The 27,996-nt window shown below is 43.5% G+C and overlaps 5 protein-coding genes across 5 annotated transcripts; 2 read left to right on the top strand and 3 right to left on the bottom strand.

The window, feature by feature from the left end:
• LOC139305779 (ependymin-1-like) lies at positions 1 to 2,327 on the top strand. The gene is made up of 6 exons (XM_070929729.1): positions 1 to 190; positions 354 to 388; positions 505 to 639; positions 1,450 to 1,636; positions 1,735 to 1,822; positions 1,936 to 2,327. Exons 1-6 carry the CDS (start codon positions 124 to 126, stop codon positions 2,069 to 2,071), a joined length of 648 nt encoding a protein of 215 aa, XP_070785830.1. The 5' UTR covers positions 1 to 123; the 3' UTR covers positions 2,072 to 2,327.
• Positions 2,328 to 3,065: 738 nt separating this feature from the next.
• LOC139305875 (ependymin-like) lies at positions 3,066 to 5,458 on the top strand. Its single transcript, XM_070929828.1, has 6 exons — positions 3,066 to 3,156; positions 3,354 to 3,388; positions 3,524 to 3,658; positions 3,734 to 3,926; positions 4,098 to 4,185; positions 4,638 to 5,458. Exons 1-6 carry the CDS (start codon positions 3,090 to 3,092, stop codon positions 4,759 to 4,761), a joined length of 642 nt encoding a protein of 213 aa, XP_070785929.1. The 5' UTR covers positions 3,066 to 3,089; the 3' UTR covers positions 4,762 to 5,458.
• Positions 5,459 to 6,208: 750 nt separating this feature from the next.
• cskmt (citrate synthase lysine methyltransferase) lies at positions 6,209 to 6,889 on the bottom strand. Its single transcript, XM_070929827.1, has one exon. The coding sequence runs from the start codon at positions 6,872 to 6,874 to the stop codon at positions 6,209 to 6,211; it is 666 nt and encodes a 221-aa protein (XP_070785928.1). The 5' UTR covers positions 6,875 to 6,889.
• Positions 6,890 to 8,104: 1,215 nt separating this feature from the next.
• Positions 8,105 to 12,573, bottom strand: LOC139305700 (ubiquitin thioesterase OTUB1-like). The gene is made up of 7 exons (XM_070929622.1): positions 12,507 to 12,573; positions 11,160 to 11,221; positions 10,505 to 10,603; positions 10,194 to 10,312; positions 9,771 to 9,855; positions 9,105 to 9,299; positions 8,105 to 8,670 (listed from the first exon to the last, which is right to left on the bottom strand). The coding sequence occupies exons 1-7, from the start codon at positions 12,547 to 12,549 to the stop codon at positions 8,473 to 8,475; spliced, it is 801 nt and encodes a 266-aa protein (XP_070785723.1). The 5' UTR covers positions 12,550 to 12,573; the 3' UTR covers positions 8,105 to 8,472.
• A 35-nt stretch (positions 12,574 to 12,608) lies between these two features.
• On the bottom strand, positions 12,609 to 27,419 carry nectin4a (nectin cell adhesion molecule 4a). Its single transcript, XM_070929621.1, has 11 exons — positions 27,140 to 27,419; positions 23,496 to 23,693; positions 22,986 to 23,153; positions 22,054 to 22,332; positions 21,382 to 21,499; positions 17,780 to 17,934; positions 17,508 to 17,667; positions 17,136 to 17,211; positions 16,706 to 16,768; positions 16,051 to 16,242; positions 12,609 to 15,909 (listed from the first exon to the last, which is right to left on the bottom strand). Exons 1-11 carry the CDS (start codon positions 27,192 to 27,194, stop codon positions 15,517 to 15,519), a joined length of 1,857 nt encoding a protein of 618 aa, XP_070785722.1. The 5' UTR covers positions 27,195 to 27,419; the 3' UTR covers positions 12,609 to 15,516.
• Positions 27,420 to 27,996: the final 577 nt, after the last annotated feature.

Genomic DNA, 27,996 nt, shown 5'->3' with positions numbered 1-27,996 from the left:
AAAAATAAAACCCGGAAGAAGGCCTGTCTCCTGGAGCATGCAGCGTCCGTATTAATAGGGAAGCGACTCCCCCTCTCAAGCACCAGAGTGTTTCGTGGCGCCTTGACAACAGGAGCGTTCAGTATGAGACTCTTAGTGGCATTAACGTGTTTACTGGCTGGCTGCCTGGCCCAGAAGCCTCACCCATGCTGTAAGTAAAATAACAGAGAGGGGAAAAGTGAGTTTGATTGTGGTTGTAGGAATGGGTTTTAATGCTGATTGACATCGTCCTATTTAATGCCGTGTGTGCAAATATGTGCTTATGTCAAATAATGCTTTCGTTCCAATTTCACACATCTTGGTCCATAACACAGCAAGTCCTCCTCTTCTGAGCGGAGCCCTCACTGTGGTGAGTGTTTTACTGTTTCAAAGTGTGTTACACGAGCTCCACATGAGCAGGACCCGAGCACAATGACTGATGTGAAAGAGGGAGATGTAGACTCACGTCCCACCGTCTCTCTCCAGTCCATGCAGAGTAAAGAGCTCTGGGTTTACGCCAAATACATCTACGATGCGCTGGGACAACGGACGCGGCTCAGGGAGATGGGCACCTACGACAACAAGACGTTCACTTTGGATGTCCTTCTGCTCTACAGAGAGGTGACCAAAGCAATGACATGAACATCCCAAGTGTTTATATTAGAGTGCAGAAGAGGGGAAAGATGTCATTGAAGTAGGAGCACAGAGACCTGCTTCAGAAGATTGCGCTCAAAGATTATACTCTCTGTATATATGAATATGTATATATATATATATAAATTCAGTTATTGTCTTTCCTCTCCTCACTCAATGAAAAGGGGGATCCATAAAAAAAGACAACATTTAAGAGATACATCACATAGGAGTAACAGGCATAATGGAGCGATGATAAGTAATATTATAAGTTGCCGTTTGCCAGGTTCCTGTGCCAAGGTGCAGTGGGTCTTTATTGCTTGTTTATTGGCGGAGGGGAAGAGGACCGTCTTTTATTTGTCTGCCCCTAAAACACGCGAGTGCAAAATTTCATGTAGACCTTGCAAATCATTTACCTAAGCAGTTCCCCTTTGGTTATCACGTCAACAAAAACCATAATCTTTAATGGGAGACAGAGTTCACAATAACCGTGTCTATCTTTCTAGGCAAAGGTTTAAATAGTTACGTCAATGCACATATTTAAACGCTCAAAGAGTTACGTAAAGTGACAATTGTGGATGATTGTAATACTTAACATCAATAGCAATAATAATAGTAATAATAGCAATTTCTGTTTTTTGTGTGCATACATGTACATGTTAAAAGACACACTGAATGGATTCAATTGGTATTTAATCTACACACAGGCAATTATTGTATAATATATGAGTGGAAAAGTCAAAAATTGATTACAATAAGCAGCACAGTCATCCTCATCCCACAACTTCCCTACATCAGGCTACCATGTATGAGATTAACGAATACGACCGCACATGCAAGAAAATGCCTCTGAAGGTAGACTTCCAGCCTCTGGGAATCCCAAAGAACGCATCTCTGCTGGGCCAGGCTGTTTTGGGCAGCTCATCCGGACCCGGAGAGGGACTCCTGGTCAACACTTGGACGGGAGATCTGCCCAACAAAGCAGGTTAGAGGGAGCATGTAACGGTTGGAGTTTGTCTTGACTGTTCATCCATCCGTCCACCAGTTTATTAACACTTTCACATTTTCATCTCTGACCCACAGGGAAGTTCATGTGCACAGTCACCGAATTCGGATGCATTCCCGTCAGCACCGTGTATCACACCAGCCAGCTTGGATGGGTGGAGACGAGGTTAGTTTACGTTAAGAAATCAACCCTAAGGACAGTGTGGAAGTGACGGGCCAGGCGCCGACTTCTGAGAAACCGAAACATTTGCATCATCTCGCTGTCTCTCTGTTCACCAGCTTCTTCGACAACGTCATTGGGATTCTGGACCCCAGTCTCCTCAACCCCCCAGACTTCTGCCCGGATGCAGAGATGAAGGTTGCCGGTGAAGAGGAGCCAGCAGACTTCCTCAGCTTGTTCCTCAACAGGCACTGAGGGCCTCCTTTAACTAATGCCCCAAACCTTTCTTTGAGATTTTAAATGAAACAAGTGGCGTTACGGTTCTGAATCACAGCTTTGTAATGTCATTTTTTTTTTTTTCTGGCTTAAACTTAAAGCTGCACTTATGGATGTTTTCAAATTGACAATGGATTAAAAAATACTATACATACTACCACTTTCTAACAATGCACTGATGTGTGACCGCATGTGATTTTTATCAATAAAAATATAATAATAGTGAACAAATGCATATATTTCACTTTGTCTCAGTGTGTAATGACAACGTACAATATACAACATTATGATATTAGGGAAAAAGAGAGTTTAAGAGTTCACAGAATCTACGTCTTTCATACTATAAATTTCCAAGTTGTCCAGTGACAACAGAAGTATGAATTAGCGGGACTATATCATTTCAGAAATCAACTTTTCTTTTTTGGGTTCGAAATATATCTTTGAGATTAACCTTGCTTGATACAAAGAGTTGGAGCAGTAAACCTTTAAACAAAAAAAGCGAGATGCAACAAGGGGAGTCCCGTATCTCCATGCAACGTATCTCTGCTCATGTAAGTGGACGCAAATGAAGAGCAAAGAGAGGAACAGCTTGATCAGTGATGCCCGCATCATTTCCCAGAGCCAGAATCTGGCCTTTACGTTGAAAAGAATGATGTCATGTAATGGAGTGGCAACTAAACGTTTTGTATGCTTTTGTACGAGAGGAAAATCAGAAATGATGTTTTAACCTCTTGAACCCAAATTCTCCTTTCTAAATTCCCTGGGAGGCAAAGGGTTAAACATTCAGACGTGGATTAAGAGAAGAAAGACTGACTAGAAAGAGAGCATCCTGGGGGCCAGTGGTGTCTGTTTTACCTTTATTCTGACAGGACAAGTGAAGCAGAACCTACTGAGGACGCAAAGAAAACCCGGCAGTGGATGCTGACTGGGAGCCTCACCAGCTCGTTTATAAGGAAGCGAGTGCAGACGAAAGTGCACACCATCACTTTCAGACAGCATGAGAGCCCTCGTCCTGTTTGTGTGCCTGTCAGCGGGCGGCCTGGCTCAGAGACCACAGCAATGCAGTGAGTACAACAACACAGGTGTTGAGTTCCTTTGTGTATCTGGTTTTCTTCTGAATGATGCCTCCAATCTCAGCAATTCACCTCCCATTAATATTAATCATGCTGTTCTGCTTTTGCTGTAGCGTTGATGAGGAAGTAGCACGTTGTACGTCGCATTTATAATAAAACAATGAAAACACTTTCTTTCATTTGGACAGCATCCCCACCACTGCTGACTGGAAGCCTCTCTGTGGTAAGTGTTGATCTCTTCACACAAGTAATTATACAACTGTGCAAAACTGTCTAATTTGGGGTAATGTGGTCAAACCAAAGCATTGCTCGCTCTAATAAGAAAACTTTCCATTACATCTTTTGTCACTTCGTCAAGTCCACCCAAAGTGAGAAGCTGATGGCCTATGCCAAGTACAGCTATGACGCACTGGGAAAGCGCGTCCGCCTCCAAGAGTATGGATCTTATAACAACAAGACCTTCCAGCTTGACGTGCTTCTACTCTACAGACAGGTAATGACAGCTACATCGGGAGAGGTCATGTGCACACAAACACAAATGACTGTATAATGCCATCCTGTCCTCTAGGGTGTTATGTATAAGATTAACTACAGGAACCACACATGCTGCAAGAAGAGGCTGAGTGTAGACTTCCACCCGCTGGCGATCCCAGAGAGTGCTTCCCTGCTGGGACAGGTCGTGTTGGGCAGCTCCTCTGGTCCAGGACAGGGAGTCCTGGTCAACTCCTGGGGGGGAGAGATACAGCTGAAAAGGGGAACAGGTACAGCGACAAGAAACTAGACAGAAGAATTGTAAAGTCACGCGTGGTGTGCCGTAAGCACATGACTGCCTGCGATTCTTCCGTCTACTGGCCGACATTGTTATTTCTACAAACCTGTTTGTCTGGTTCTTGCTGCCTCAGCTGACATGTGATCCACTTCTCTTTCTGCAGCAAAGTACATGAGCACTGTCACTGAGTTTGGCTGCGTTCCTGTCAGCACTCTGTTTCATACCAACAAAAGCGGATGGGTGGTGACCAGGTCAGTGCGCACACCTGACACCTCACAAATGGAAGGTATAAAGGTTCTCGCCAGATGGGCTTTTTGAGAAGCTTGTTAGGAAAGTAAATATATAACATGGCACACTATGAGACATTGTGTCAACATTGGTAATGACCACATTTTATTAAGGCGTATCAGTGCGTGGGCCCTGTGCTTGAATGGAACAGAGCCAATGATCAGAGTTATAATCAGAGTTCAATCTGTGTATTTCCTGTTATGCTGAGTCAAAACGATTGCTGTGAGAAACTGAGAATTTGTGGTTTCACAAGCTAAGCTAACCACCTCCGGATTCTACCTTTATCTATAGTATATCTGGAGCTTCCGTGTTCCGTGGTTGCAGTGAAGAATTTACAGCAGCATACATATGTTTTGTTTGGTTTTTTTTGTCTGCATGGTTTCAGCATAATGTTCTGCCTGTTCTTCACCCTCAGCTTCTTCAACAACGTCATGGGACTGGCGGACCCTCAACAGCTCATCCCTCCTCCTTTCTGTGAGGACGCCCAGCTGGAAGGAGAGGATGGAGAGGATCCAGTGACCTTCTTCAGCTTGTTTTAAAATAGAACTATTTTCACAAATGTAGTGCACTGTGATGTTGATGACTACTGTAAATGACTCTTCGCACTGTGTGAAGTGAAGTGAGAAATAATATGCACTATGTAAGTTCACTTACCAGCCATATATATATATATATGCATACATATATGTAATTTGGGACATCAGGTATTGGCCGTCATGCTTTCACACACCGTGTCACACTCCTTCATTTTATTTTCCTTCGGCCAGATTACCCCATTTTTATGTTTACAAATCAGAGTTTAAGCACTTTTTCAGTCTTGTCGATTCTTTATTATGCAAGTGTTTCATGTTCAAACTGAATAAATGCATACGTGAAAATGTGTATGTTCATTTTCAGCTCTGTCCATCAGTGCCTTTGTAGTGTATTTGAAGTCTGCATGTCATGTGAGGTCTTGTGTGCGTTTATTCTTTGTTATCAGTGAGTCTCTACTGTGTCCTTAATAATTGCTGTTCTGTAATGATTTTTTTATTTTTTTTTTGGCTTCCTTGCTGTAATGCTGTATCCTCCAGCATGTGCTCTGGTGCCGCTGTCTGCTTTTGTTGTGTTCTCGTTTCTTTTAATGCATAACATCAACCGTTCCAGAGGAATATTACCCTTTCCGCCAAACCGGCCACAATTACGTCAGATTGATGTTAATGTGGCGATGTTGCTCATAAATAAATGAATAAAATAACACGCTGACACGCTTGACGTTTTTATTTATATTGTTATTATTCCTATTTATTTGATATCGTCAGTTTATTGCTTTATCTGCCTTGTCTGGTTCTATTTCCTTTAGTAAAGCACTTCGTGACAATGTTAAGAAAAGTGCTATATAAATAAGGTTTACTATTATCATTTACATTTTTATATGGTATGAATCCAGGCTCATGTGGAGATGTTCTGTGTACATTAATGAAGCAAAGCGTAGACATCAAAGTGGTGATATTTTCTTTATATGCCTCTATTTTATCTATTTGCTTGTGTTTTCTTAATTCTCAGTCCATTGAACTCTCTCAGCCGCCTTAAATATTATATGAAGAGGCAAGTGCATAGTGGTGAACAAAAGTATGTGTATTCTAAACCATGGCATGCTGGAGGACACCACCTCTGCTGGCCACTAGATGGCAGTGGATAACAAGTAATGAAAGAGAGAAAGGTGGGGGGGCTGCCAAACCTTGTAACTTCCAACTGTAAAAATTGATTTATGGTTAATGTGTGTGACTTGTGAATTTGTACACATGTATTTGGCAAAAAGTTATACTTGTATTACACCATAGGTACACACATAGTTTGTCTTGGTGTTGACGTGAATATAGATCAAAGAAAAATGACAGTGATGTGGTATGCTTGAGTAGAGAATAAAACACACCCTTTTTTTTTTCTTTTTACAATCATGTTCAGTAATTTGCTCATTAGATATCAAGACAGTCCTGAGGTAGAAAGTTACTGCTTTACAATAGGACGAGGAATCACTTGGTAGCAGTAGTAAGACACTCCCCTTAGCTCCCCAACCTCCTGCACCCCAACATCTGCTGCCATCACCCCGTGCTCCTGCGCCTCAGTCTCCAACCATGGCAGCCTGGCATCAGGGTCCTCATCGGAGAACTGGAGCAGAGATCCTGAGCCCCGCAACACCTTCAAACACTGCTTCAGCACCAGACCGGCCTTCCCTCTCCCTTCCGTAGACCTCAACAAGGCGTCTGTGGTGCCCTTGTCGAGTATAAGGTCCACGCTGCTACAACCGTAGTGCTCGTGAAGCTGTGTGCAGTCCAGCTCTACAAACTCAAGCTGGGAAGAAAGACTGTGAGGTTGAATGGCTTTGGCTTGGACGTGTTCCTGCATTAGTCGCACAGCTATGGGGGAAATGTCAGCACAAGTGACCTGGACCGGGAGAGGAGAGTGTCTGTAAATACAGGGCCCTAAAGCAGACGTGCCACAGCCCATATCCAGGACTCGGAGCAGAGCATCCGGGTGGGACCTGGTCTGCAAGAGGGGCATAATGAAGTCTCGGACAGCATCGAAGCCGAAGAACCACTCAAAGTTTTTGAAGGCGGTCGCCCCGCTGCTGCTCTCAGTGTAGAAGCGGTCCCAGGTTGCTTTCTTATCCATGTTTTCAATCAGTTCAGCTAGGCAGAGACACAGACAGATCATCTCGGTTAGTACATGAACATTAGCAGTAAAACAGAGACATAACTCACCTCAGGGCCTACAGGGTTCTGTCATATATGGAGGGACTTTGTGCCCAACTTCATAAAAAACTTCAACTGAATGTATATTTGTTTATAGGAAGCACTCCTTTCCTTATAACACACAATTTAATACATTTTCTTAAGTCTTTATTAGCCAATACTGTCTATTACTTTGTCCAACCCCATTTACATCAATGAGAGTGTGCTAAATAACAGAAACACGTCTGGATAACCTCCAAAAGGATCATAAAGTACTTCTATGAAACAGTATCAACTAAAAAGGTTCATCACAACCTTTATGAAGGGAGGATTTGTACTAAGGTTAGGCTGCATCCATTTAAGCTGTGTGTAACTAGACGGGCAACTGAATGTGCTGGACAACTCGGCAGAATGAAAAGGGGCTGCTTAATGGTACGTAACGGCAAGACAACAGTGCGAACACTTGCACACATCCTAAAGCTAACCGACTGTAGCTGGCTAGCTAGCTCAGTTGACTGCATGCGACACTGCCATGTGTTACTCGCAGATACGACACCGATACGAAAACAATTCAGTCAACACGGCTATCTTAAATTGAGTCCTGGTTTAAGCGTACTTGTGAGGGAGGAGTGGTGCCGTACACAAGCCGCGACTACTCTCCTGCCCGTCAATGTCAGCGACTTCGCAGACGGAGACATGTTCCCTCAGCGGCTGTAGCTTTTCGTCTTCACTCCTGTCCAACGGCAGAGCTCTCACTCCGCCCGCGTTTCCGGGTACCAAAACGGCCACTATCGGCGTCCACGAAAACGGTACCGAGACGGCATCTGCTGGCGGCGATCTTTGATTAGGTCATGCGGCAGTGCGGGGCGACTGCGCATGTGTGAAAGCAGGTGTAAACAAAGCGCACGCACGTCAATATGTTGTAAACACCAAGCAGCTGTTCCCCCTGCAGTCATTTCAGTACACCACGGACAACAGTCGCTGGTTTCAGCTTCTTAAATGTTTGAATCTTCTGCTATTCTTGTTTTATTAGAAGAAATTATGACTTTCCACTATTTCACAACTAATCCAAAAGAAACGCCATTAACTGATAATGTAAATAATCATTTGTTGCAGCCTTAAATTCATGACAAAACACATGACACATGACATAAGATGTAAATCCCTTTAATAAAACTCAATGAAACGCAGTGTAACAAAGGAAAAGAATCCAACATAAAGCAAGTAGATAACATTTACAACCACAAAAAAAAAAAACCTGTACAACTCTAAATGCCTGGAGTCACTTCTATTTTTCCAAAGATTTTTTAATTAACCATTTTGAGATGACTGAGGGTAAACTTGGGGCGAGAGGGGTAAGGGAGGCATGTAATGTGATTTTATCTTTTATTTTTATTCTTCAAATACATGAGTGTAATCTCATACACAGATGTATGCTTCATCAACGTGGCTGCTGAAGTTATTCTTTTTTTTTTTTTTTTTAATCCACTGCTGTAGCGTACAGCGGCAGGAGGATGAGGTGGGCTGTGGCCAGGAGTGTTATTTGTACAAGATGTCGTAATGGCCAGGTCTATAGAGGAGGAAGATGCGTGGGTCGCCGCCTTCAGGGAAGACGTGGTGATTGACTGTTCCTCCCTCTCCTCTATCCATGTACTCCACCAGGATGGATACGTTCAGGGCCTGGGCTAAGGCGATGATGTGAATGTGGTCACTTTCTTTAGACATTGGCTCTACCTCCTTGAAAAACAGAAGACATTGAACATTGTGATTATACATTCTTTCATTCTTATTTACCCAAGGGTGGCTGACTACAAGAAGTGAAACTACAAAAAGGTAGTGAAACTGAAAGGGATACTCCACCAATTCCACACATTAAAGTCTGTTTACAGGTCTTAGGGAGCACTACTGTGTATGTGTAAAGCCTTTTGTAGATCCAAAGGGAGCTGCACAAAATCTGAGAAATTGCGGTTTGAGCCGAGGATTACAAGTCTGAAAGTGAAATCTGGGATATCTCTAACCAAACTATCTGTGGTTGAGTTGCATTGCAAACCAAAAACATCTCCTTCTTCTAAAAAAGCTTTACCACAGACCGTCTTAAAATGGCGATGAGACCCAGATTTGTTTCTCGGGGACTAGAGGTTCATTTTAAGTGAACGCTTAAATAAACCCACCTGCTGACAGAACTCCTTGACAGAGCGTCCTCCCTCTATGAAGTGCTGAAAGAAGCCGTGCTCTCGCTGTAGGTAGCCTGAGGTGAGCAGCCGCAGGTACACGACCACATAGTCCGACACGTTCTGGTCGTTGAAGGAGTTCAGCAGCTCCTGCAGGCTCGGCTGCTTCTCGCACAGTTCGATCAGGTCCATGAACTTGGAGGAAAGACATTATCCACGTCATCAGATTGGTATGTGCGCGTCCAGCCTGCCAACTTACTACCCAACTGGCCAAATCTAGTGTGTCTGTCTGCTCCAGCTGACCAAATACATCATGTACTTTGGCAGCTGACCATTCAGAGTTGGCAGGGCAATGAGCACACTACAGTTAATTCTGATAACATAATTCAAACAGCTCCACACACTTAATCCAACAGCGTACAAGATAGGCTGTACGTACTGTGGGACTGAAAACATTTTAAATGTTTTATTTACGATCAGAATAAATCATCAATGAAAGCATTTTTGAAAGCTACTTTACAGCAGCAACACAACAAAACCCTATCATATATACTTCAATGAACAAAATAATAATCTCACACATACTTGCTACTTCAGTAATGTCCTCATTTTGTTTGTCTGTTAGAAATAACCAATGAATGTATTTCTTTTGTGCAGGAAACTCACAGTATTGTGAAAGTCTTCAATGGTAAACTCAGTGAAGCCTTCATTAACCAGGTCCAGTTTACTTTTAGATGCAACTGCTTTGAACCTGAAGAGACAAAAAAAAAAACATATATTCAATAACCCTGTGAATGTTACGGCCACCATAGTGGCTGTTAGATTTTAAGTATAATGGAAAACAGTGCAGCGACAGTACAAACGGACAAAGAATTTCTTTACCATAACCGACAACTACAGAACACTAAATGTTAGGTGATTGCATGCATAATTGTATAGTTTGTGACAGATTTGTATAAAACTATGAAAATAAATATGTCAAATCTGCCCTCAGTGCCAAAACAGACTTTAATAGACCAAGATGACAGAAGTGTGAACTTGGGTCTAGAGATCGATACTACTGCAAACAGTAACCTCTGTGATACTCACTTCTGAAGTTCTTTGCTATCATCTAGCAGGGACTCGAGATGCGCGAAGCCAAAGGCTCTGTAGAAACAGTTTCCATCTGGTCGCGTCTTACGAATGTACGAGTATTTTTTGTATAGGTCCTGCAACAAAACAACAACAAAAAAAAGAAATTATACCATACAGCAAAACCTACTGCAATAACTGTATTTGAGTATGTGAGCAACAGACAATTAGGTTCTGTGGCTCTGGATAAAATGACACCCTGGACTGTGGAAGAAGAAAAAATGATGTGGGTGCAGTAACCCGAGAGCAGGTGGTGTGGTTTGACTGACCTTGATCTTGAGCTGATAAACTGTGTCATCATCAGCGTACTCCCTCTGCAGCACCGACAGGTCCTGTCTGTCCGACACTAAAGGGTTACTGTTGGCTATCTAGACACCACACACAAAAAACAAAAATTAGTGCATGTACTGTATGCAACTTAACTCATGGGTGACTCTGTCCTGGCCAGCTGTAGTCTTGGCAAGGGTTACAAAATTAGCTGTGCATTCATACATTTCATTATACAGAACTTCCACTGCAATTTTGGATGTATTATGTTTGTTTTTGATAATATTATCAGGTCATGGCTGTGCAGAAAGGTGTATAGTTAACAGGTCGTGGTCAGTGTCACGGATTACTGGATAGCTTTAAAAGGCTATACTCAAAATTCCTATTTTGGAATTTCAGAAAATAAAGATCAAAAACATGAATTGTTAATTGAATAAAGGCAAATATTTAGGGCATCTTATTTGGTGTTGACAGCTGCGTATGAAGGGTTCAGCTGTGTCCACACATCAGCTGAGTTTTCTGGGTGTTTAACTGCATTAGGAATGCCTAGAATCTGGAAACGTGTTGATCCTGTTGCTTAGAGGCAGAATAATGGCAAGTCATCTTTGTTTATGTCACCTTACTAAATGAAAATGCCAATAAAAAGGGATTTCTCACCTCCTGCTGAATTCTGTCCTGTTGAGCAATTATGGCCTCGTCATATGCGAGGCAGTTCCCTCCTGTAAGTGAAGGGGGACAGATTAATTAGGCGTAAAAGGAGTAAATACTCCAAAGGGAGACTGATGGGCCACCGTGATGGCAGAGCTTGAACAAGGCCAGTGAATGAGGCAGAAAAACACCATTAAATAAGGATACCAGTGTTAAAGCTAAGTTACTAAATGAACCTGCTTTGCTACAAGGGAAACAACTGTAACAGGTGTTAAATGCACCCATGTAACCTAAACAACACAGCTGGATTATCTTGTGACACTATCCATGCACAATGCACCTGCAACACGTTTTGACAATTTCCATCAAAAACGGGCCACAATTGAACACAGATAGGAAATCATTAGATTCATCTTGCATGTTATACTTCTCTCTAAAATTACTATTAATAATTAATGTTATTCTGGGCTTGTTTGCTTAGGAAAGCACCAAAAGCTGTCGTAAGGGCGCTTTGTGCATGCAGAAGTCAATCTGGCTGTATTGTTTCGGCTACACAAACCAGGTGGCCGAACAACCTGTCCAGAAATGATGCAGCTCCCCCGGAAATTGCCCCTCCGGCGGCAAAGAAGGTTAGCACTCTCTTAAAGCAATTGTGACAAATCCTGAATATCGATCCCTTGTTTATTTATTTGTCTACTTGACATTAAAAGGCGACAGGTGAGTTGTTCTGGCTGGGGGGAGCCATTGCACTCGCGTGAATAACAACAGAATCAAGAGGGCTAACGTGTATGTATGAAAACAAATATAAAATGAATAGAGCACTCACGAAGACAGCTACATTTTCCCTTCCTGTTTCCAAAATCTGCCGTCACCACAAGCAACCAACGACACTGTCAGCCCACAGTCAGTAGTTCACGTGAAAACAAGTTAATCCACAACACCAGCTAACGTCAGTCAGCTAAACTTAAGCTAGCTCGACCTGTGCGAAAACAAAACAAATTCTAGTCACGACGAATAACGTAATTTTAGCAACCAAAAAGGGGATGTTCTGTCTTTAATATTACGCCTACACTTTCAACATTTCCTTAAGTCAAAAACTCTGGGACTGTCACTCACTGTTTCCCTGTCAGTAACTAAACAAGCGTTTTTTCTTTGTGTAGCAATGGCAGCTAGCTAACGTTAGCCAACAAGCCCTGGCCTCTGTCTCCCCCTCATCGCTGCGTGTCAACCACCTTTATTGCGGAGGGGGCAACGGCCGAAACGCCGAGCGGACACTCGCGTGGACGTGGGCCTCACTTGCGAGAGAAATGACCGCGTTGTTTGTTCGATATTCTGTGTTGCAACTGTTTCTCTCACCCTCCATCTCTCCCTGTGATGATTCCTGCTGCTCCTCCGCCATCTTAGCTGTCGAGATCTGTTTCCTCCTTCTGCATGACCTCATTCATTACACACTTCCGGGCGTAGTCAAATGTGTTTATTTGTCTCGTTTGAAAACATCAGCAGCACACAACTTCCTATATACAAGATGCCCTATAAACAAGATACAAGCGTTGAAAAACTATCAAAACAATCTTGTTTAGGCTATAAGTTGTGCAACCCCCCCCTCTCCTCATTTTCATAGGAGACCCCTACACAGAGGGCCAGGGCCGGATTTCCAAGTGGGCAACTGACACACATTCACTGTATGGTAAGTGGTTTGTGTCAATTTGATTAGGCCTAATCTCCATAAACAGATAGCTGCATATAAATGTAGGAATCTGTAGGCAAGGGACAAGATTTTGGTATCATTTGTAGTCCAAGTAGTATTGACCAATCACGTTTGAGCGGGCTTTGGTTGCATGCAGGTAAGCGGTCCGTGTGGAGAACAAATTGGCCGAAATGCAAACAATTAAACCCTTTTAAAATGTATCTGCATGTCATCAGATGATAGTCGATGGGTTCGGAGATTGCTTATCGGACTTTAAACAATGATCCTTGGCTCTACCTACACTGGAATCCCCAAAATGCCCTCAGAGGCTAAATTATTGTCAGACGATAGCCAATAGATTAGGCCATAAGTCTTTAGCACTATAAACTAAAGTTTTAATAGCCTTGAGGTGTCTTCTCTGTTATTACCCATCCTGTCTGTATGGTCCTGTGTCAAAATCTAGTTGTGTTTTTGTTGATGTTATGTTTACATGGTGCTCATTCTTGAATACATTTGTACCACAAACTAAGTGACACACTTCACACCAAGGGAGTGTTCCAGTTTACCTGATAACACAACAGGACACATAGACTATGCACCTACTGTAGGAGGAACGGGTGGTTAATAGGGGCCACGGCTAATTTCTGCCCTCAGTAGTTTAATCCAGCCCTGTCCTGACACTTCAGATCTTTTTAATTAACCCCTGCAATAATGTCCACAGGAATCTCAACAGACATTTCGTTAGCAAACCAGAATGAGAATTAGTGTAAATCCCATATTTAGATGATCCAGACAATAGTTTTTACCCAAAAGTTTGAGTAAGCATATACGTTTTTGGTGTACATTTAGAAAAACCATGCGCATTTATTTCAACCCATCAATACAAGCTGATACCCACACATATCACTCAAAGTAAATGAAAATCCAGACACGTGAGCAGGAAGATCATTTTCCAAAATCTCAGTGGACAGCAATCTTTCATAGTTCAGCAGTGTTGCAGTTTGTAGGCCTCAATCAGGTCCCTGCACTTTCCAGCAGTACACATTAGGGGGCACTGTCTGCAACCATTCAAACATAATACCCTTCATCTGCTGCTCTCACCTGTTGGGTGCCTGCAAACGATATATGGCACGTCGCCTTTGCCAAAAACTGTCCCAGCATGAAATCAACATTTCTAATTCAGATTTGACTTTTTTTTCTCGGAAAAAGTAGTATTTACAGAAGGTAGCATTACCAGTACAATGTCATATGAGTGTGAGAAACAAAATAATACTTCATATTTGCCCAAAAAGCAAAAGTGATTTTTCCATATTTTCCCTTTGGCACGTTGCTTCCCATATCAGGGCTGTAACAGAACTCAGAACACATATAAACAAAGAAATAAAACCAGTAGTCCACAGATAAACAATACATGCTTGGTTTTGCCACAATATTACGAATCTGTTCATGTCAGATCCCTCTTAGAAAGCCATCTTCATGTCTTGGATGTTGAAAAAAAATCCAGCAGGCAGAAGAAACTCAGGTACACCTGTAGGTGTAAAATACAGGTACAGTGTGTCCACAGTCGTGGCAGCTTTTTTGTCTCTATGGTCTCTTGAGAGTCCACGTGTATTCACAAGAGTAGTCATATCAAACGGAGACAAAAAGAGTGTGAAATTAAAATGCATTTCACAAACATTTTGCAGCTTTTCCAGCTTCCATCCACTGTGTATGTGTGCATACATGGAGGCACACGACATATATACACTTCAATTTATGAACTTTCATCCTTGCAACATAGGAGCAAGAGCAGGGTATATTGATTATGTATCTACTGTGTGTGTGTGTGTGTGTGTGTGTGTGTGTGAACGTAGGTGTGGATGTGAGATTGGTGAGAAAGGCGGACATGTGGGAACTAGAAGATAGATATAATGAATTTGAGATCCCCAAATCACCATACGTATAGGACACTAGTCATGTTTTGGCTGCGTGAAGTCCTTATCTGATCCAAACTGTCTCAGTGCTTAAGGCGAAGGCACGAGGACAATAAGACAATATGGAGGTATGCATGTTGCGGGTGTGGCGAAAGATGAACAAGCCCATGGTTTGGATCGGATCCCAAACCGTGTTGTGTAAGGGAACGCAACACAGGCACAGTTACTGATACGCTGAACACCATCTAAAGCAAATCAAGCAATACACCCTCAGTACAGAGGTGTTGCAGTCTACTCCCTGCATTTCCTGATTTCCTGCTGTACATGTCCTTGAGTGCTTTCGACATCCCCCCACAAAAGGTATGTCAACTGCATTCACCTGTTCGCTACAGCTGGTTAGAGCAACGGGTACTGTATTGTGAAAGGTGAGCAAGGATTATCGTCTGCCATTAGCAGCTGCACTGGAAATATTGCGACATTGTCTTTGTTTGTGACAGTAATCCGGGGGATAAACAACAAACATCAGGCAGAAATCCAGAAGTGTCCCGTAGATGCTTTGGAGTAAAGTTTTCCTTTGCCGTTAATTTGTTCTATTGCACCATGTTCCCACACAATAAAGAAGAAGCAGCGTTGTAGTCAAGGTGCTGATCTTTTCCTAGCTGACCACAAATTGGTTTTCGGGGGGGTTGTGACCAAAACCTTGAGCCGCCTCCAAGACCAGAGCTGGCCAGTCTTGGAGTTTCACATGTTATTTTCCAGCTTCTTGCTAAACTATCTGGGCCTTGTGGATCAGAGAGGCGTGGGGACTGACCACAGCGGGGCTTGGCCGGGGTTTGGGTCTGAGCGTGCCATTAGTCTGCTGATAGCGTGTGCTGTGAGCCTCGGACACCTGGGAGCTGTTGGTCTCGCTGTCTTGGTCGTCAGGATGCTCCTGACTGGCAGGACCCCCCAAGCCCTCATCCACTTCATCCTCGTCGTCTGTTACTGGCGGGTAGTTGCAGTTCACAGGAGGGTGCTGGTGATTCTTGGTGACGCTTCCTGGCCGCGAACCCCCGTCGGCTGGGATAATGGCGCTGCCGTTTAGCTGTCTTACAATCTCCGTGGACTGCACCATTGGGAAGGATGATGGCGTGAGAGGAGGGTGGAATCGAGTTTCCTGCTGCACAGACACACGCATCTTAATTGCATCATCATCGGGTAAGAATTCAGAGGTTAATAACCTGGGTGAGATGCATTCCACTATTTGGTGAAATCAGGCTTTGACTTGCCCAGAAACACACATGCACAAAGACACACTTACCAAAGATATAGTGCTGTTTCTCACATATGTCTCCACTCTGAGGCGGCTCTCCTCGTCTCTATCCAGAGGCCTGTCCCTCCCCCTCCGCGAGTTGTTGTGCAGGACTGGTCTGCCCAGGTAGTCAAACGCTAACCCTCCTCCTCCCCGCCCCCCTGAGATAGTGGAACGGCTGTCACGGCAGTGACCGTGCTCCTGTCAGAGCAGGAAAAGACACCCATCAGTATTCACACATACACTGATTAGGGGGGGACTACTAGCCCGATTTTGAAACATAGTATAACTGCTGTTGCTGGGGGGCTGAATGGCGGTGGCAGCTCAAGGGCTCATGTACAATTACATTTACTTTAATATAAAAGAAAACAGTATTCAGAGCAAGATGTAACACTTCTATGGGTCTGAAATTTCACAATAAGACACCTCTTAGACAGAACTATGTAATTTGGTACTTAGCATGAGGAAAATAGATGTGTTCAATTAGTGCACTTCCAATGAATTGATTCTAATTCATTGGTAGTGTATCCTAAGGAGTCTTGAACATACGTAATACACACATAAGTCAGCTGAACATACAAAAATGTGAATTTTATCTGAACAGTAAAGCCTCAGTCCCCAGCCCCGGCCCTGCGCGCAGAGTTAGATAGATACGTAGACTGACCCCGAGGGAAGACAGGCTGGTCCTTAGGGTTCCCTCCACCCTCAGAGGGATGTTTTCCTCTGTCTGCAATGAGGAGAAACACAGGGCTGGATTAGATGCGGGGCTGAGGATAAGGACCCACTCAAAACTTCTGAAACCCAAAATCCTAAACCCTAAAAAACAAACATCACGCCCCTCTCCAAATTTTCCGTGGAAAGACAAACAATACAGGCGAAGCAATGACTGATGGCAGACAAGATATTATCATTTTGACACTCATGCTTATTGCTGGAATAAATGATTGTGTGAAACACATGGGACCAGCACTCTACTGATTTTGATCAATGGCGTCACAGCCTGAATCAGGTCGTGCAGACACGGGAGAAAGCACAAGACGATGCTGCAGTGGGACAGTGTGTTCGGTGTGAAAAGAATAGTTCAGTGATAGTACCGCTCCTCTGGTATCTGTGCTGATTGAGTTCATCCTCCTGAAAGAAGCCTGCCTGGAGAGAGTGCTGATTTCCTCCCTATGAGAAACGAGAGGAAAGAAGGAGAAAGTTTTCATGCATATTTTTTCAACTTTGTTTCCTTGTCTCTGGCACACACAGTCATTTATCAACTGAATCTGACACTTTCATGCTCCTCTCATTCTGCTTAACACAATCTACTGCTGCAACTGTCACTTATGATGTGCTTGTAAGCCCCCGATTTGCTCCATTCTTAAGTCATTCTTATTGGCTCAGCCTTTCCCTGCGGACATTATTAAAGCTTCATCTCATCTTATCTCATCTTAATTAAACACCACGCATATCTCATAGCGTACTTCCTCTCAGTCAGCTCCCTCTCCAGCTTCTTGTTCTTGCGCTTGTGATGGCAAGTGACGACGATGACGATGATGAGCATCAAGATCAGCAGACCGCCGGCGATGGCCCCCACGATGATCATCAGCATGTTCTCAATCATATTCTGCGCCCCGGGAGATTCTGTAAAATAGAGGAGTCCGTAGGGAAGCAGGGTCAGGTGGATGTTCACATTTATTCTCACACTATGTATTATTAGGACTTAGTATGTGATGTTGACGTTGCTGTCTTCTACCTGCCACAGCAATCTCCACCTCCGCCTTCCCGTTTCCCACTTCGTTCTTCGCCACACACTGGTAGGTGCCTCCATCTGACAGGCTCAGGGGTCGCCCGAAAGCAAGCGTTCCATTAGGGTGGGGGATCACACCTTCCGGCAACTCTCCACCCATTCTGCAAACACAACAAAACAAAGTTAATTTACATGAACACATGGGGCTCTTAATCCGTAATCTAGGTCGAGGGACAATCTGATTTGCTTCTTTTTATAAATGTTGTCATCATCTTCAAATGTGGAGCTTTTGTGCTACATTTCCTGTAGTTACTTAAACTGTTAGGGACTGCACTAAAATGATTGGGTTGGGGGGGGTCTGAACATTATATGTCACTATTTTAAGATGCAAGGCCCCTCCCTAACATTATTAATACGTTCTTTGGGCCCTCTCCTTGACTAAAAGAAAAAAATCATCTTTTAAGTAATACAACACTAAAGACTGATGCAATACATTTAGCCATTAATGAGGATTTAAAGCATAATAATATAATAATAATTTTCACATAACCAAGGCATTTCTCAATATTTTCAGATTTGTTTTTTACAAACCAAACAATCCGTCAATTAATGAAGAAAATAATCAGCAGATCAATCCATAATGGGAATAACCATTAGTTGCAGACCTACACAAGATAGTTGAAATTAGCTCCACCTCAACCAACTACAGCAGCAAAATGCTGCTCACACATTGATGCTAATAATAATCTAATACATAATAACATGTCTGTCACACGGGCCATTTTACTGGAGTGCTTTTTTTACTTTTAAAGACTTTTAAGCACATTTTCCTGATTATACTGAAATACTTTTACCTAAGGAAGCTTTTAAATGCAGGACTTGTAATAGTAGTATTATTACAGTGTGGTATCTGATTACATCTTCCACCACTGACTTTAATGTAGTTTTGCTTTCTGTTATGAAGTTGAAGCTTCTCCTTGTTCAGCCATGTTGCCTGTGGCTGCTCGGGCTGACCACCCATTTCTGCGTTTTATTTAAAACCAACCGGAACCATAAAACACCATCAACATTCATGTGTTAACAAAACATTTTTAAAAACCACTTTTTGGAGGATGTTACACAGGATTAATCCTTTGAGAGAGAGAGAGACAGAGAGAGAGAGTAGCAAAATCTGCCTTTATTTCAATTAGAATGCCCCCATTTCCAATTCTGTGTTGCAGTGATATTTCAATAATGTCCCTTAATTGTTTGGAACCGCCACACAATTCCTGGCAGTGTGACTCAGCGAGAATGTTTGTGAAGCTTTGATGAGCAACACTGTCCAGGGTGTTGCCTCAGTGTTGTTGTTTTGAGCGCTTTCTGATTTAATCCATTCGAACAGACCTGACCTTAATGTCTGCCTGTTGCTGTGAACATTGTCACCCCGCATTGCCCCAGAAACACTGGGTGTATTCTTCTTATTATAAGAACATATTCACAGAGGCTACACTAACCTCCATATTTGGCACAGTGCATTAGGTATCAGCGAGCCCCTATCACTAGCTGTTTTATACATAGTAGGCAGTAGACACACCTCCATGATAACATCTCACGCAAAAAATCACACATTCTGCTTCCTCTTCCTCCTCTCGCTGCCCCTTGGCTCACCCCAGCCCCTCTGCCCACCTGCTCCCACTAGCTCGCCTCCCTCGCTCCTCATTGGAGCGGCTCTTCCCTTTCCCTTTTTTCTTCTCATCCCCCTCTTCCTCCCTCCTTCGTGTGAAACTATCTCATCTGTCTGCTCCCTGCACAAGCCGCAACATGACACTGTGACACCAGCTATTACTTCACCTGCCGCCTTTTATTGACAAAGCCAACAGGTTTACCCGCTGCTGCTGTTGCTGCTGCAGCCGCCGCACATTAGTGTGTGTGTGTGTGTGTGTGTGTGTGTGTGTTCATGTGAAATGCATGCACGAGTAAGGAGAGGTTGATTGTAACTAGAGATTTTGAATGCTGGCTTGGTGTGTGTGTGTGTGTGTGTGTGTGTGTGCGCGCGCGTATACATGCTCATTCATGAGTGTGTATGCTTGTGCGCATGCCTTGTGATTGGTAAGCCTTACTCACAAAAAACAATTTCCCAAGGTGTGTTCCTATGACTAACAGCAACTAATATGTACATCATCCTGGCCAAACAAAAACTCAAATCAGAAGAAACCTCATCAAACATTTTACTCATATTATATTATTTATCTATACTTACGTCTGTGTGTAAGGAATTTCTCCCTTGGGGCCTAACTGCCGCCTCTCGTAATTCGATGGCAGCCATTCCAGCCACTTTTCGTGGCTCCCATTTTTCTAACCAAACTCTACGCCGCGCCCTGAGAATATATTAACGCCCCCAGAGGGCTTAAAGATGACACCAGGTGACTCAAGCAGAAGAAGTCAGGCATCTCGGTCAAACCGGGCAGCAATGTGTCGCATGTTAAATGACTCCCGCAACATTTGAATCTGTCAGTTTCCATTGAGGCAGCAGATTAAGCAGGTGACAATGCCAGGGCTTGTTTGGTTAAGTCATGTGGAAAGGGTGGAGATCCCCCACCCCACTACACTACAGTATATAAGTAACCAGACTAAATTAAAAAGAAACTGATACTGAATAGTTTGTTCAAAGAATTATTAGTTGTACTGCAGGACTTACTGGCTCAACATAACTTGAGAACTTAATATACATTTGATAAACCTCAGATGTTAAAGGTGCCCTTTGGAGTGCATTTTCTTCCTCATTAAACATTTGCTAAGCCGATTTCTGTTGAGATAACATAATATGAATGCAATTGTTTACATCCATGTTTCCTTTCTAGCAGTGACTCTTCACTGCTGCCATTTGCACATTACCGCTGCCAACTGTCCGCAGCGGAAATCCTGTTAACAGTGTTACTGTCACCAGCGTGCTTACGTGTGTGTGATACAAAGATACCCACCCTCATAAAAACACTGCTCTATAACGCTACTAGTGGTCAACAGTTCCAAAGGGTACCCTTAACTTTAGCTTAAACTGCTCAAATATACAGTATTTAAGCAGTTACCACTCATTTGTTTTAGTTATATCCACTTTGCACATTTGCAAATACGTTTCAGGGTTAGTTCTAAGTATTAGAAAGACTACTACATCTGTGCCCGTGGTGATTGAGATGTATGCTAGTCTTCATCATGGTTAGAATCATTTTTATTTCACCTTTTTTTCCAAACCATCCAAGTTTACTGAGAGTTTTGACCCAAATACAAAGCTGAGAAGTAGCTGGATGAGTCAGGTGGACATGCTGGCCAACCTCTCCTTTTAAAATTGAGTCATAAAAGTACATTTCCCTAAATCGATTAAGACAATTTTGAATTACATGATTTCTGAGATGAGGACTATGAGTGGAGGAATAATCAACACATGCTAGTTGGCCCCTGAGGATGACCAGAGTGCAACCTCACTGAACATCCCGTTTGCACTCTTGACTCCGGAATCATAGCAAAATAACTGGTATAATTACTCTTGAAGTTACGAGAAACAGAGACGAGACATCAGACAGTTAGTCACACGAGTACCAGACACCCAGAGAGGGAGGCAGGTCCTACAGTACCTGATCCAGGTGAAACTCTGTGGTTTGGGGTTTCCTCCACTGACGCACCCCAGGGCAGCGTTCTCCAAACCCACGAACCAGTCTCCATTGTAGCCAGACACCTCTGCATGTGGAGGGACTGGGTGGGGGGTGGGGGGGGAGAACAATCATTTACCAGCTTTGTTCAGTTGAGGCAAGTGAGGGGGGGAAAGGCTGTTGCATTGTTTATTACTTCTTGTAAAACAAGGCTGAATATTCAGGCTTTCAGCTGATGCAGTTCTGAAGGACAACTTCCAAAGAAGGCAACACTAAACAAGACACCAAAACTACATTAAGTTCAGAATCATAGTACCCTGACCCAATGCCCTGTGACCACAGAATGATCATGTATTAGGTCTTAAGTTTTCAAACTTTTTTTCCCCTGAATTTAATATGGTAAAGACATTTCAGCACTGCAGGTCAAACTAAGTAATACGGAGGAATGTGTGAAAGTGATACAGTACTTGTGAAGTCTCTTTCTGCTTTAACTTGATGCTGACGGTGATAAAAACAGGAAGTAACCTAAAGCTATGAAAGTGCTGCCAAGGTTAAAACAGTTGCTCGCTCTTTGCTTTGTTTTGAATGTGTCCATGTTTTTGCGCGTTATCTGGGACCAGTCTGAACCTTTTCTGTATAATTCTGATGAATACTCACAGTGCACCACCAGTTTGTTGCTGAGCCTGCGGGGGCCCTTGAAAGTCGGGTGCCACACCAGACAATCCAGCTTCTTGCCGTTCATGCTCCTCAGGGGGTGCAGGGAGTAGTGCGAGGAGACCGCAAGGTTGTCGGAGGAGCGATTGATGGACTGGCCGTTCAGGTCGGTGTCCCAGGAGAGGCGGGGAGGCGGGCGGGCTACAGAGCGACAGGAAGCGGCCTGCCGGTAAGGCTGTCCCTCCACCAGAATCACAGGGTCCAGGGAGGAGATAGGAATGGCTGGAGGGGGATTGTTACCATGTTTGATCAGAGTGAAGATCATGATAAGTCAACAATACGTAGCAGTTAGCGTTGAATGCACACATTCTTCCTTAACTTTAACTTTGATTGTTGCTAATTCAGTCATCGAGAATTACTTAAGATCTCACAGTTTTCAGGTCATTGAACTACTCGTCGCTTTTTCACTATAGCATGCTGTTGACATCCAATTGCTAATTAGTGATCAAAACTGTAATCAACACTAAAGCAGACATGGTTGAAGTGCCAACAGACTGTCAACAGGTCATTTATACCCATCACAATTTACTCTTTGCATGCCAGCAAAGCCCCAGTTTCTTTTTTTATACTAGCTTGCTACATAGTTTAGTCCCCACATACTCAATAGACAGATTCTGGTCTGAATCCAGACCAAAACATCATTTAATTTGAAAAGAAAATCTATGCAATCTGACCCTGACTGCCTGCAAATTGTACAATTTTGACAAGCAAACTAAGAACCAGCCTGTTGACAGTCATACTGATTCCCTTTGTGACTGGAAAGACTTCAGTTTTCATCCTCGCACAATAAATTAGCCCTCCTGTTGCTGCAGTAACACACTCGACTGAGCAAATCTTTTTCTAATGTGTGGCGGGGCCAGGATGGAGGGACTCACTCCACACAATGAGCGACATCTCGCTGTCAAAGTTGCCTGAGGGGAAGGTGTTGATGTGGCAGATGTATTTCCCCTCGTCAGAGACCTCTGTGCTCATGATGACCAGGGACGAGTCCAAGGTGGGCTCGCTGCTTTTAAAGCGCACGCGCCGAGACCACGACCCGAACGCTGCAGACAGACAGACAGACAGAGAGAGAGAGGGAGAGAGAGAGAGACGTGGACAGCGAGAGAGTTAAAGGGCCGTGCGAGGAAGGATGTGACACGAAAAATTAAGTACAGCGAGTTCGAAGCAGACCTCAGGGTTTCTTTTGTCACTTTCAGTTCCACACACATGCCTGCACTCTTGCTTAAAATCACATTTACATTCTGGGCGTTTAGCTCACGGCCTTATCCAGTACCCTCACAATGGGCCTCAAGCTTCAATTTCTAAATCACCACCAAGTCTTGGCACCCACGTGTGAAGATATTCTTAAAGAAACTTCTTAAAGACAGGCCATGGTGCCAACTGACCTGTCTGCCCATTAGTGTGGTGTGCCGTGATGATCTGCTCCTTGGTGGCATCAGGTTTCTCCTTATACCAGGTGACCTGCACCACCACGTTGCCCACACTTGGCTGGTAGCGACAGGGCAGGACGGTCTCCTCCTCGGCCAAGGAGCGTATGGGATCGTCCGGAGGGAGCTCCACAAAGTCTCCCTGTATCACCGTAACTAAAAGAGAAGAAGGGCGGGTAGGTAAGTATGTCTCCTGAGTGTTCAAGAAACGTAAGAGGTGTAGAGAGAAAGAGATACTATGCCTGACAATCAAACCCTGAATGAGATCAAATGATGTTTCAATGTGCAATCCAGCGACACTGAGCTCAACACTGAATCCCGTAGCAGCTCCAGGGCTGCTGGTGTGAGATGACAGTGACCTTTGACCTACGATCTGAACCTGTAGTAACTTACAATTGCAATAGCTCTAGGAGAAAGACCTGGCCTTTCTTAGCCAAAGGTCTTCTTGCTCATTTGTCAACTTAAAAGAGAGGAAGAAGCTGATGTTGCAAAGCGTTGAGTACTTGCCAGTGAAGAATGTGGTCTGGCCTTACTCATTCATCTTTGCTGACCTTTCAAGTTCAAACTATTGCCACTTGTCTGTTACTATCTCGGCAGGGTAGAGTGAATGAAAAACATCGTCATGTCAAATAAAAGGGTCCATGGAGTGTCCAAGTTCCATGGATGTATAAAGAGAAGTGGATACAGGGGGCCCAGTTCACCCAGCTCACTCAGGATAAACTTTAAAGGAAAAGTTTGACATTTTGGTAAGAACCCACTTATTTGCTTTTAGATGAAAAGATCAGTACCACTCTCTCTTGTTTGTGACTGGACCAAAGTTTCTTTCCTATTTTATTTATTTATTTATTTTTACAGCTACAGTTGCACAGGGTTCTGGCCTTGGATCGAAAAAGGTTTAATGTCTACAGAGAAACGCCTTGAATGATACAAATTCGAACTTCAGCGCTTGAATTTCAAGGTGAGAGGAGCGACAGGTGGGGGTTTAAAGAGTCCACAGAAGAGGGAGGCGAGAGAAAACAGGTTGTCTATCAGAAGAGCTAAGTACATGTGAAGATATGTGGCTTAACTAGTTGCTCGAGATAAGCTTTCAAAGTAAATATACCTCAGTGTCTGGACAGAGCGAGTTTTGGGGATTGTGTGTCTCACAGTGTCACACTGCAACACCATAAACCACACTAGAATCTTCTGCCTGCCTGTCTGTTTACAGACCAACCTTACTTACTTGTTTGATGTAGACAAACTGACAAAGTGTCCTCCAGCGATCTCTCAAAGCACACACACACACACACACACACACACACACACACACTTTGGGGAATACACAGGCACAAGCTATTGATCCCTGCAATCTACAATCAATGGTTAGTAGCCTAGATAGATAGAAGATAATGCAAGAGTTAAAAGTTTGAATCTCAGAGGGGTATTTCTCTTGGCACGCTCCTAAAAAAATATTATTATATTGCTGCTCTTGGTCGTGTTGCTGGTGACTGATTTGCTTTCAGACGGTGTGGTTTGGTGCCGATGACCCTGTTGACACTGAAGGGTCTAATGATATATCAGTTCACAACATGGCAGACTGTGTATCTAAGATGAAGCCCAATACGGCTGGCCTTTTCATCGGGTGCCCCTAAAATGGCCTAATCAGTAAAAAAAAAAAAAAAAAAAGCCCCTTGAAGCATTTATCTCCGATCACTATTCTCGTGTTTGCTATCACAGACAATATACTGCCGTGGTGCCGTGGACAGCAGTTACGACTTGTTTTTTACGGATCACTTACGGTATCTGTTTTCACAAGTCGACATTTTCAGTATCACCATTGCGTGATCAAGTTTTGACTTGTCAATATGTAGAGTTTGTATGCGTTTGAAAGTATCAAAATGGCCCCCCGTCACCATGCAGTCACAAGTATTGCTGGCAGAAGAAAAACTACACTGAGCGTCTACAGCCATGCTAGCGCCTCTGTGACACTGTAATTATAAGCACAGCAGTGCCTTGAGCTGTTTATCAGGTCTAATGTTTACCATGTTCACCACCTGACCAGCTTACCACCTTTAGCGTGTTAGCCTACTTGTTAATTAGCACTGAACACAAAGTCAGGCTGAGGTTGATGCCTTTTTTTTTTTTGCCGGTATTTGCCATATTGAAAATTTGACCCGATGATGGCACTAAATAAGAAATAATAAGAAAAGTCATTACAATTAAAAAAAAGAATGGAAATCCATCCAGTGGTAATTGAGACCACAAATGTGAACCTGGTGCTAGAGGGAAAAGTCACTAGGATTCATCTTCTGGGGCACCATGAAAGTCTGTTCAAAATGCCATGGCCATCCATCAGATAGCCGCTGAGAAATATCAGTCTGGACCAGAGTGGCGGAAAGACAGACCGTCAGATATTGCCATCCATGGAGCTGTGCTGCTAGCTAGTACAAAATAGACACGGTAGTTTCCTGTGGCACCACTAACACGGCGTTAATCCAGCTTTCATGTAAAAGATCTCTGTTTCATGTGTGAACAGAGCATCATCCTGCCTGTCACACTCGACACAAGTCTCCCAGTTTGGGTGCTTGTGTGTGTGTGTGTGTGTGTGTGTGTGTGTCAGCCTCACCTCCTCTTACAGGTGTTGATTCAACACCTGATGTGGGAGAATCTGTTCAGATATGTCAGCGGGTAGGATGTGATTCATTTCATTTACCATCAGACACGATGAGTGTACTCTGCAGACAGGTGTGTTTTTCCATGAATGTGTGTGTCTGTCACCCTGAGGTTCAAGCCAACTGTGGAATCCGCCTGTGCCGCATTACTGGCATAGCACTCGGCGTATCCTGCCTTTCTGTATGGGATTGAAAACCTTTTTGTGCCGCACTCTCATCTATTGTTGTCTGACAGTGTGTAAGGATGTGCATTTTGGCAGATACATTCCGAACTTCACCTATTTGGGAAATAATAGGCTGATACACGTTGTAATATTGTTATACTGCGCTGCAAAGACTTTTTGAGGCTGACATGCATAGACCTACTGCATTTACCACATGTACACACACATTCAGGCTTAAGCAACACACAGAGAGAGACACACACACACACACACTATAGGAGGGTCCACGCAGTTCCTCTGAATCAGACAGAGGGAGGGGAATTGATCAACAGCAACCTGTTTTTCCTGAAATATCAGACAGCGCCGCAAGTGTTCTCGTGAACCGCGCTGTTCCAGCTAAGTCTATCCTCGAGAAAAAAGCTGGTCACCTGCCTCAGAGTGTACAGAACTCAGCTTGTGAATATGCATGAGATGCTGCTTTCATAATGAAGAAAACCAAAGGTCACTTCTGCAGAAGTATTTTCTCTTAATGCCACATTTTAAACATCTATTTTCGCTGTTCTTCCAAAGATTACAGATATTCAGTCTGCTGTAATGTTACTATGAGTAGGCCTATTAGACAGTATAGGAGTATTACTATATATAGGAGATATACATGATAATAGCCTACAATAAGGTCACTACATACTCATTGCAGAGGGCTGCAGCCCTGAAAGAACACAGTCATACTGTCAAGATTATACCACCATTTATCACTTTGGACAGACTCTGGGTGAAGCCTTCTTACCACAGATCCGGAGGACACAGAGACACAGAGTGAGTCTGTTCAGCAGAGATGTCATTCTCCTCGGCTACTGTTAACTGCGCACAAGTTGGGACAATTTCGGCGCTGGAATAAAGCTCATCAGTCCAGGTAAATAACAGCCACGCATGAAGCACTGAGGCGGGCTCATGCCTCGTCCTGCTGGTTCATCCTTGACGGCGTTTTTTTGTTTTTGTTTTCTTTTTTGTTTCTTTTAGGACCAGGTCCCCTCCAAAGCTGTAGTCGTGTCAACTCAGTCCTTGTGAAAAAGTGTAAATCCTTTCAGTTTGGTCACAAGTTGGTTTGTCAAGCACACGCCATCATGTTTGCCCTTCAGACAAAAAGAAGGCGCAGCTTTACCTGTTTAGGATACACCTGTTTGTGCTACGCCTCTCTCTCTCTCTGTCTCTCTCTGTCTCTCGCTCTCTCTCTCTCTCATACACACACACACACACACTCACGTTTGTGCCAAAAGCCACCTTTCCGGTTTGGTTAAGGCAACATGACAGTTATTTTCTCGTCTTTACATGCACTGCTCAGAAGAGGGAGGTGAAAAGCAGGCACTGAGAGCCAGTTTAAACTGTGCCCTAATGACAGACTGAATGTTATAATGGGCTGCTATAGTAGGCTGAGGCCAAAACAAAAGGTGCCTCCTCCCATAGACAAAAAAAAACAAATTGATTCTTTCATTTTAAAAGGGATAATCACAAACAGTAGCAAAGATGAGCGCCACAGAGACATTATGAAGACTTTCATAATGTATCTCTCAGGAATGAACTGCCCACTTTGGGTACATTAAACCTCATAAATCAACAGTACATCATACTGTATGTTTTTCTCCA

The sequence above is a fragment of the Enoplosus armatus genome, chromosome 23, assembly GCF_043641665.1.
Source record: "Enoplosus armatus isolate fEnoArm2 chromosome 23, fEnoArm2.hap1, whole genome shotgun sequence".
NCBI lineage: Eukaryota > Metazoa > Chordata > Actinopteri > Centrarchiformes > Enoplosidae > Enoplosus > Enoplosus armatus.
Note: the sequence above shows the minus strand (reverse complement) of the source record. Positions and strands in the feature narration are given on the sequence as shown.

Excerpts from the sequence above, each read along its gene's own strand:
- LOC139305875 (XM_070929828.1), top strand. The coding sequence starts at position 3,090 with ATGAGAGCCCTCGTCCTGTTTGTGTGCCTGTCAGCGGGCGGCCTGGCT. Across the intron at positions 3,157-3,353 it reads TCAGAGACCACAGCAATGCA|CATCCCCACCACTGCTGACT; the intron begins GTGAGTACAACA and ends TCATTTGGACAG. Across the intron at positions 3,659-3,733 it reads TGCTTCTACTCTACAGACAG|GGTGTTATGTATAAGATTAA; the intron begins GTAATGACAGCT and ends CCTGTCCTCTAG.
- LOC139305779 (XM_070929729.1), top strand. The coding sequence starts at position 124 with ATGAGACTCTTAGTGGCATTAACGTGTTTACTGGCTGGCTGCCTGGCC. Across the intron at positions 191-353 it reads CCAGAAGCCTCACCCATGCT|CAAGTCCTCCTCTTCTGAGC; the intron begins GTAAGTAAAATA and ends TCCATAACACAG. Across the intron at positions 1,823-1,935 it reads CTTGGATGGGTGGAGACGAG|CTTCTTCGACAACGTCATTG; the intron begins GTTAGTTTACGT and ends TCTGTTCACCAG.
- cskmt (XM_070929827.1), bottom strand. The coding sequence starts at position 6,874 with ATGGATAAGAAAGCAACCTGGGACCGCTTCTACACTGAGAGCAGCAGC.
- nectin4a (XM_070929621.1), bottom strand. The coding sequence starts at position 27,194 with ATGACATCTCTGCTGAACAGACTCACTCTGTGTCTCTGTGTCCTCCGG. Across the intron at positions 22,333-22,985 it reads GATGTCGCTCATTGTGTGGA|CCATTCCTATCTCCTCCCTG; the intron begins GTGAGTCCCTCC and ends ATCCCCCTCCAG. Across the intron at positions 17,935-21,381 it reads CAGAGTTTCACCTGGATCAG|AATGGGTGGAGAGTTGCCGG; the intron begins GTACTGTAGGAC and ends TTGTGTTTGCAG.
- LOC139305700 (XM_070929622.1), bottom strand. The coding sequence starts at position 12,549 with ATGGCGGAGGAGCAGCAGGAATCATCACAGGGAGAGATGGAGG. Across the intron at positions 10,604-11,159 it reads AGGACAGAATTCAGCAGGAG|ATAGCCAACAGTAACCCTTT; the intron begins GTGAGAAATCCC and ends TGTGGTGTCTAG. Across the intron at positions 9,300-9,770 it reads TTGAAGACTTTCACAATACT|TTCATGGACCTGATCGAACT; the intron begins GTGAGTTTCCTG and ends CTTTCCTCCAAG.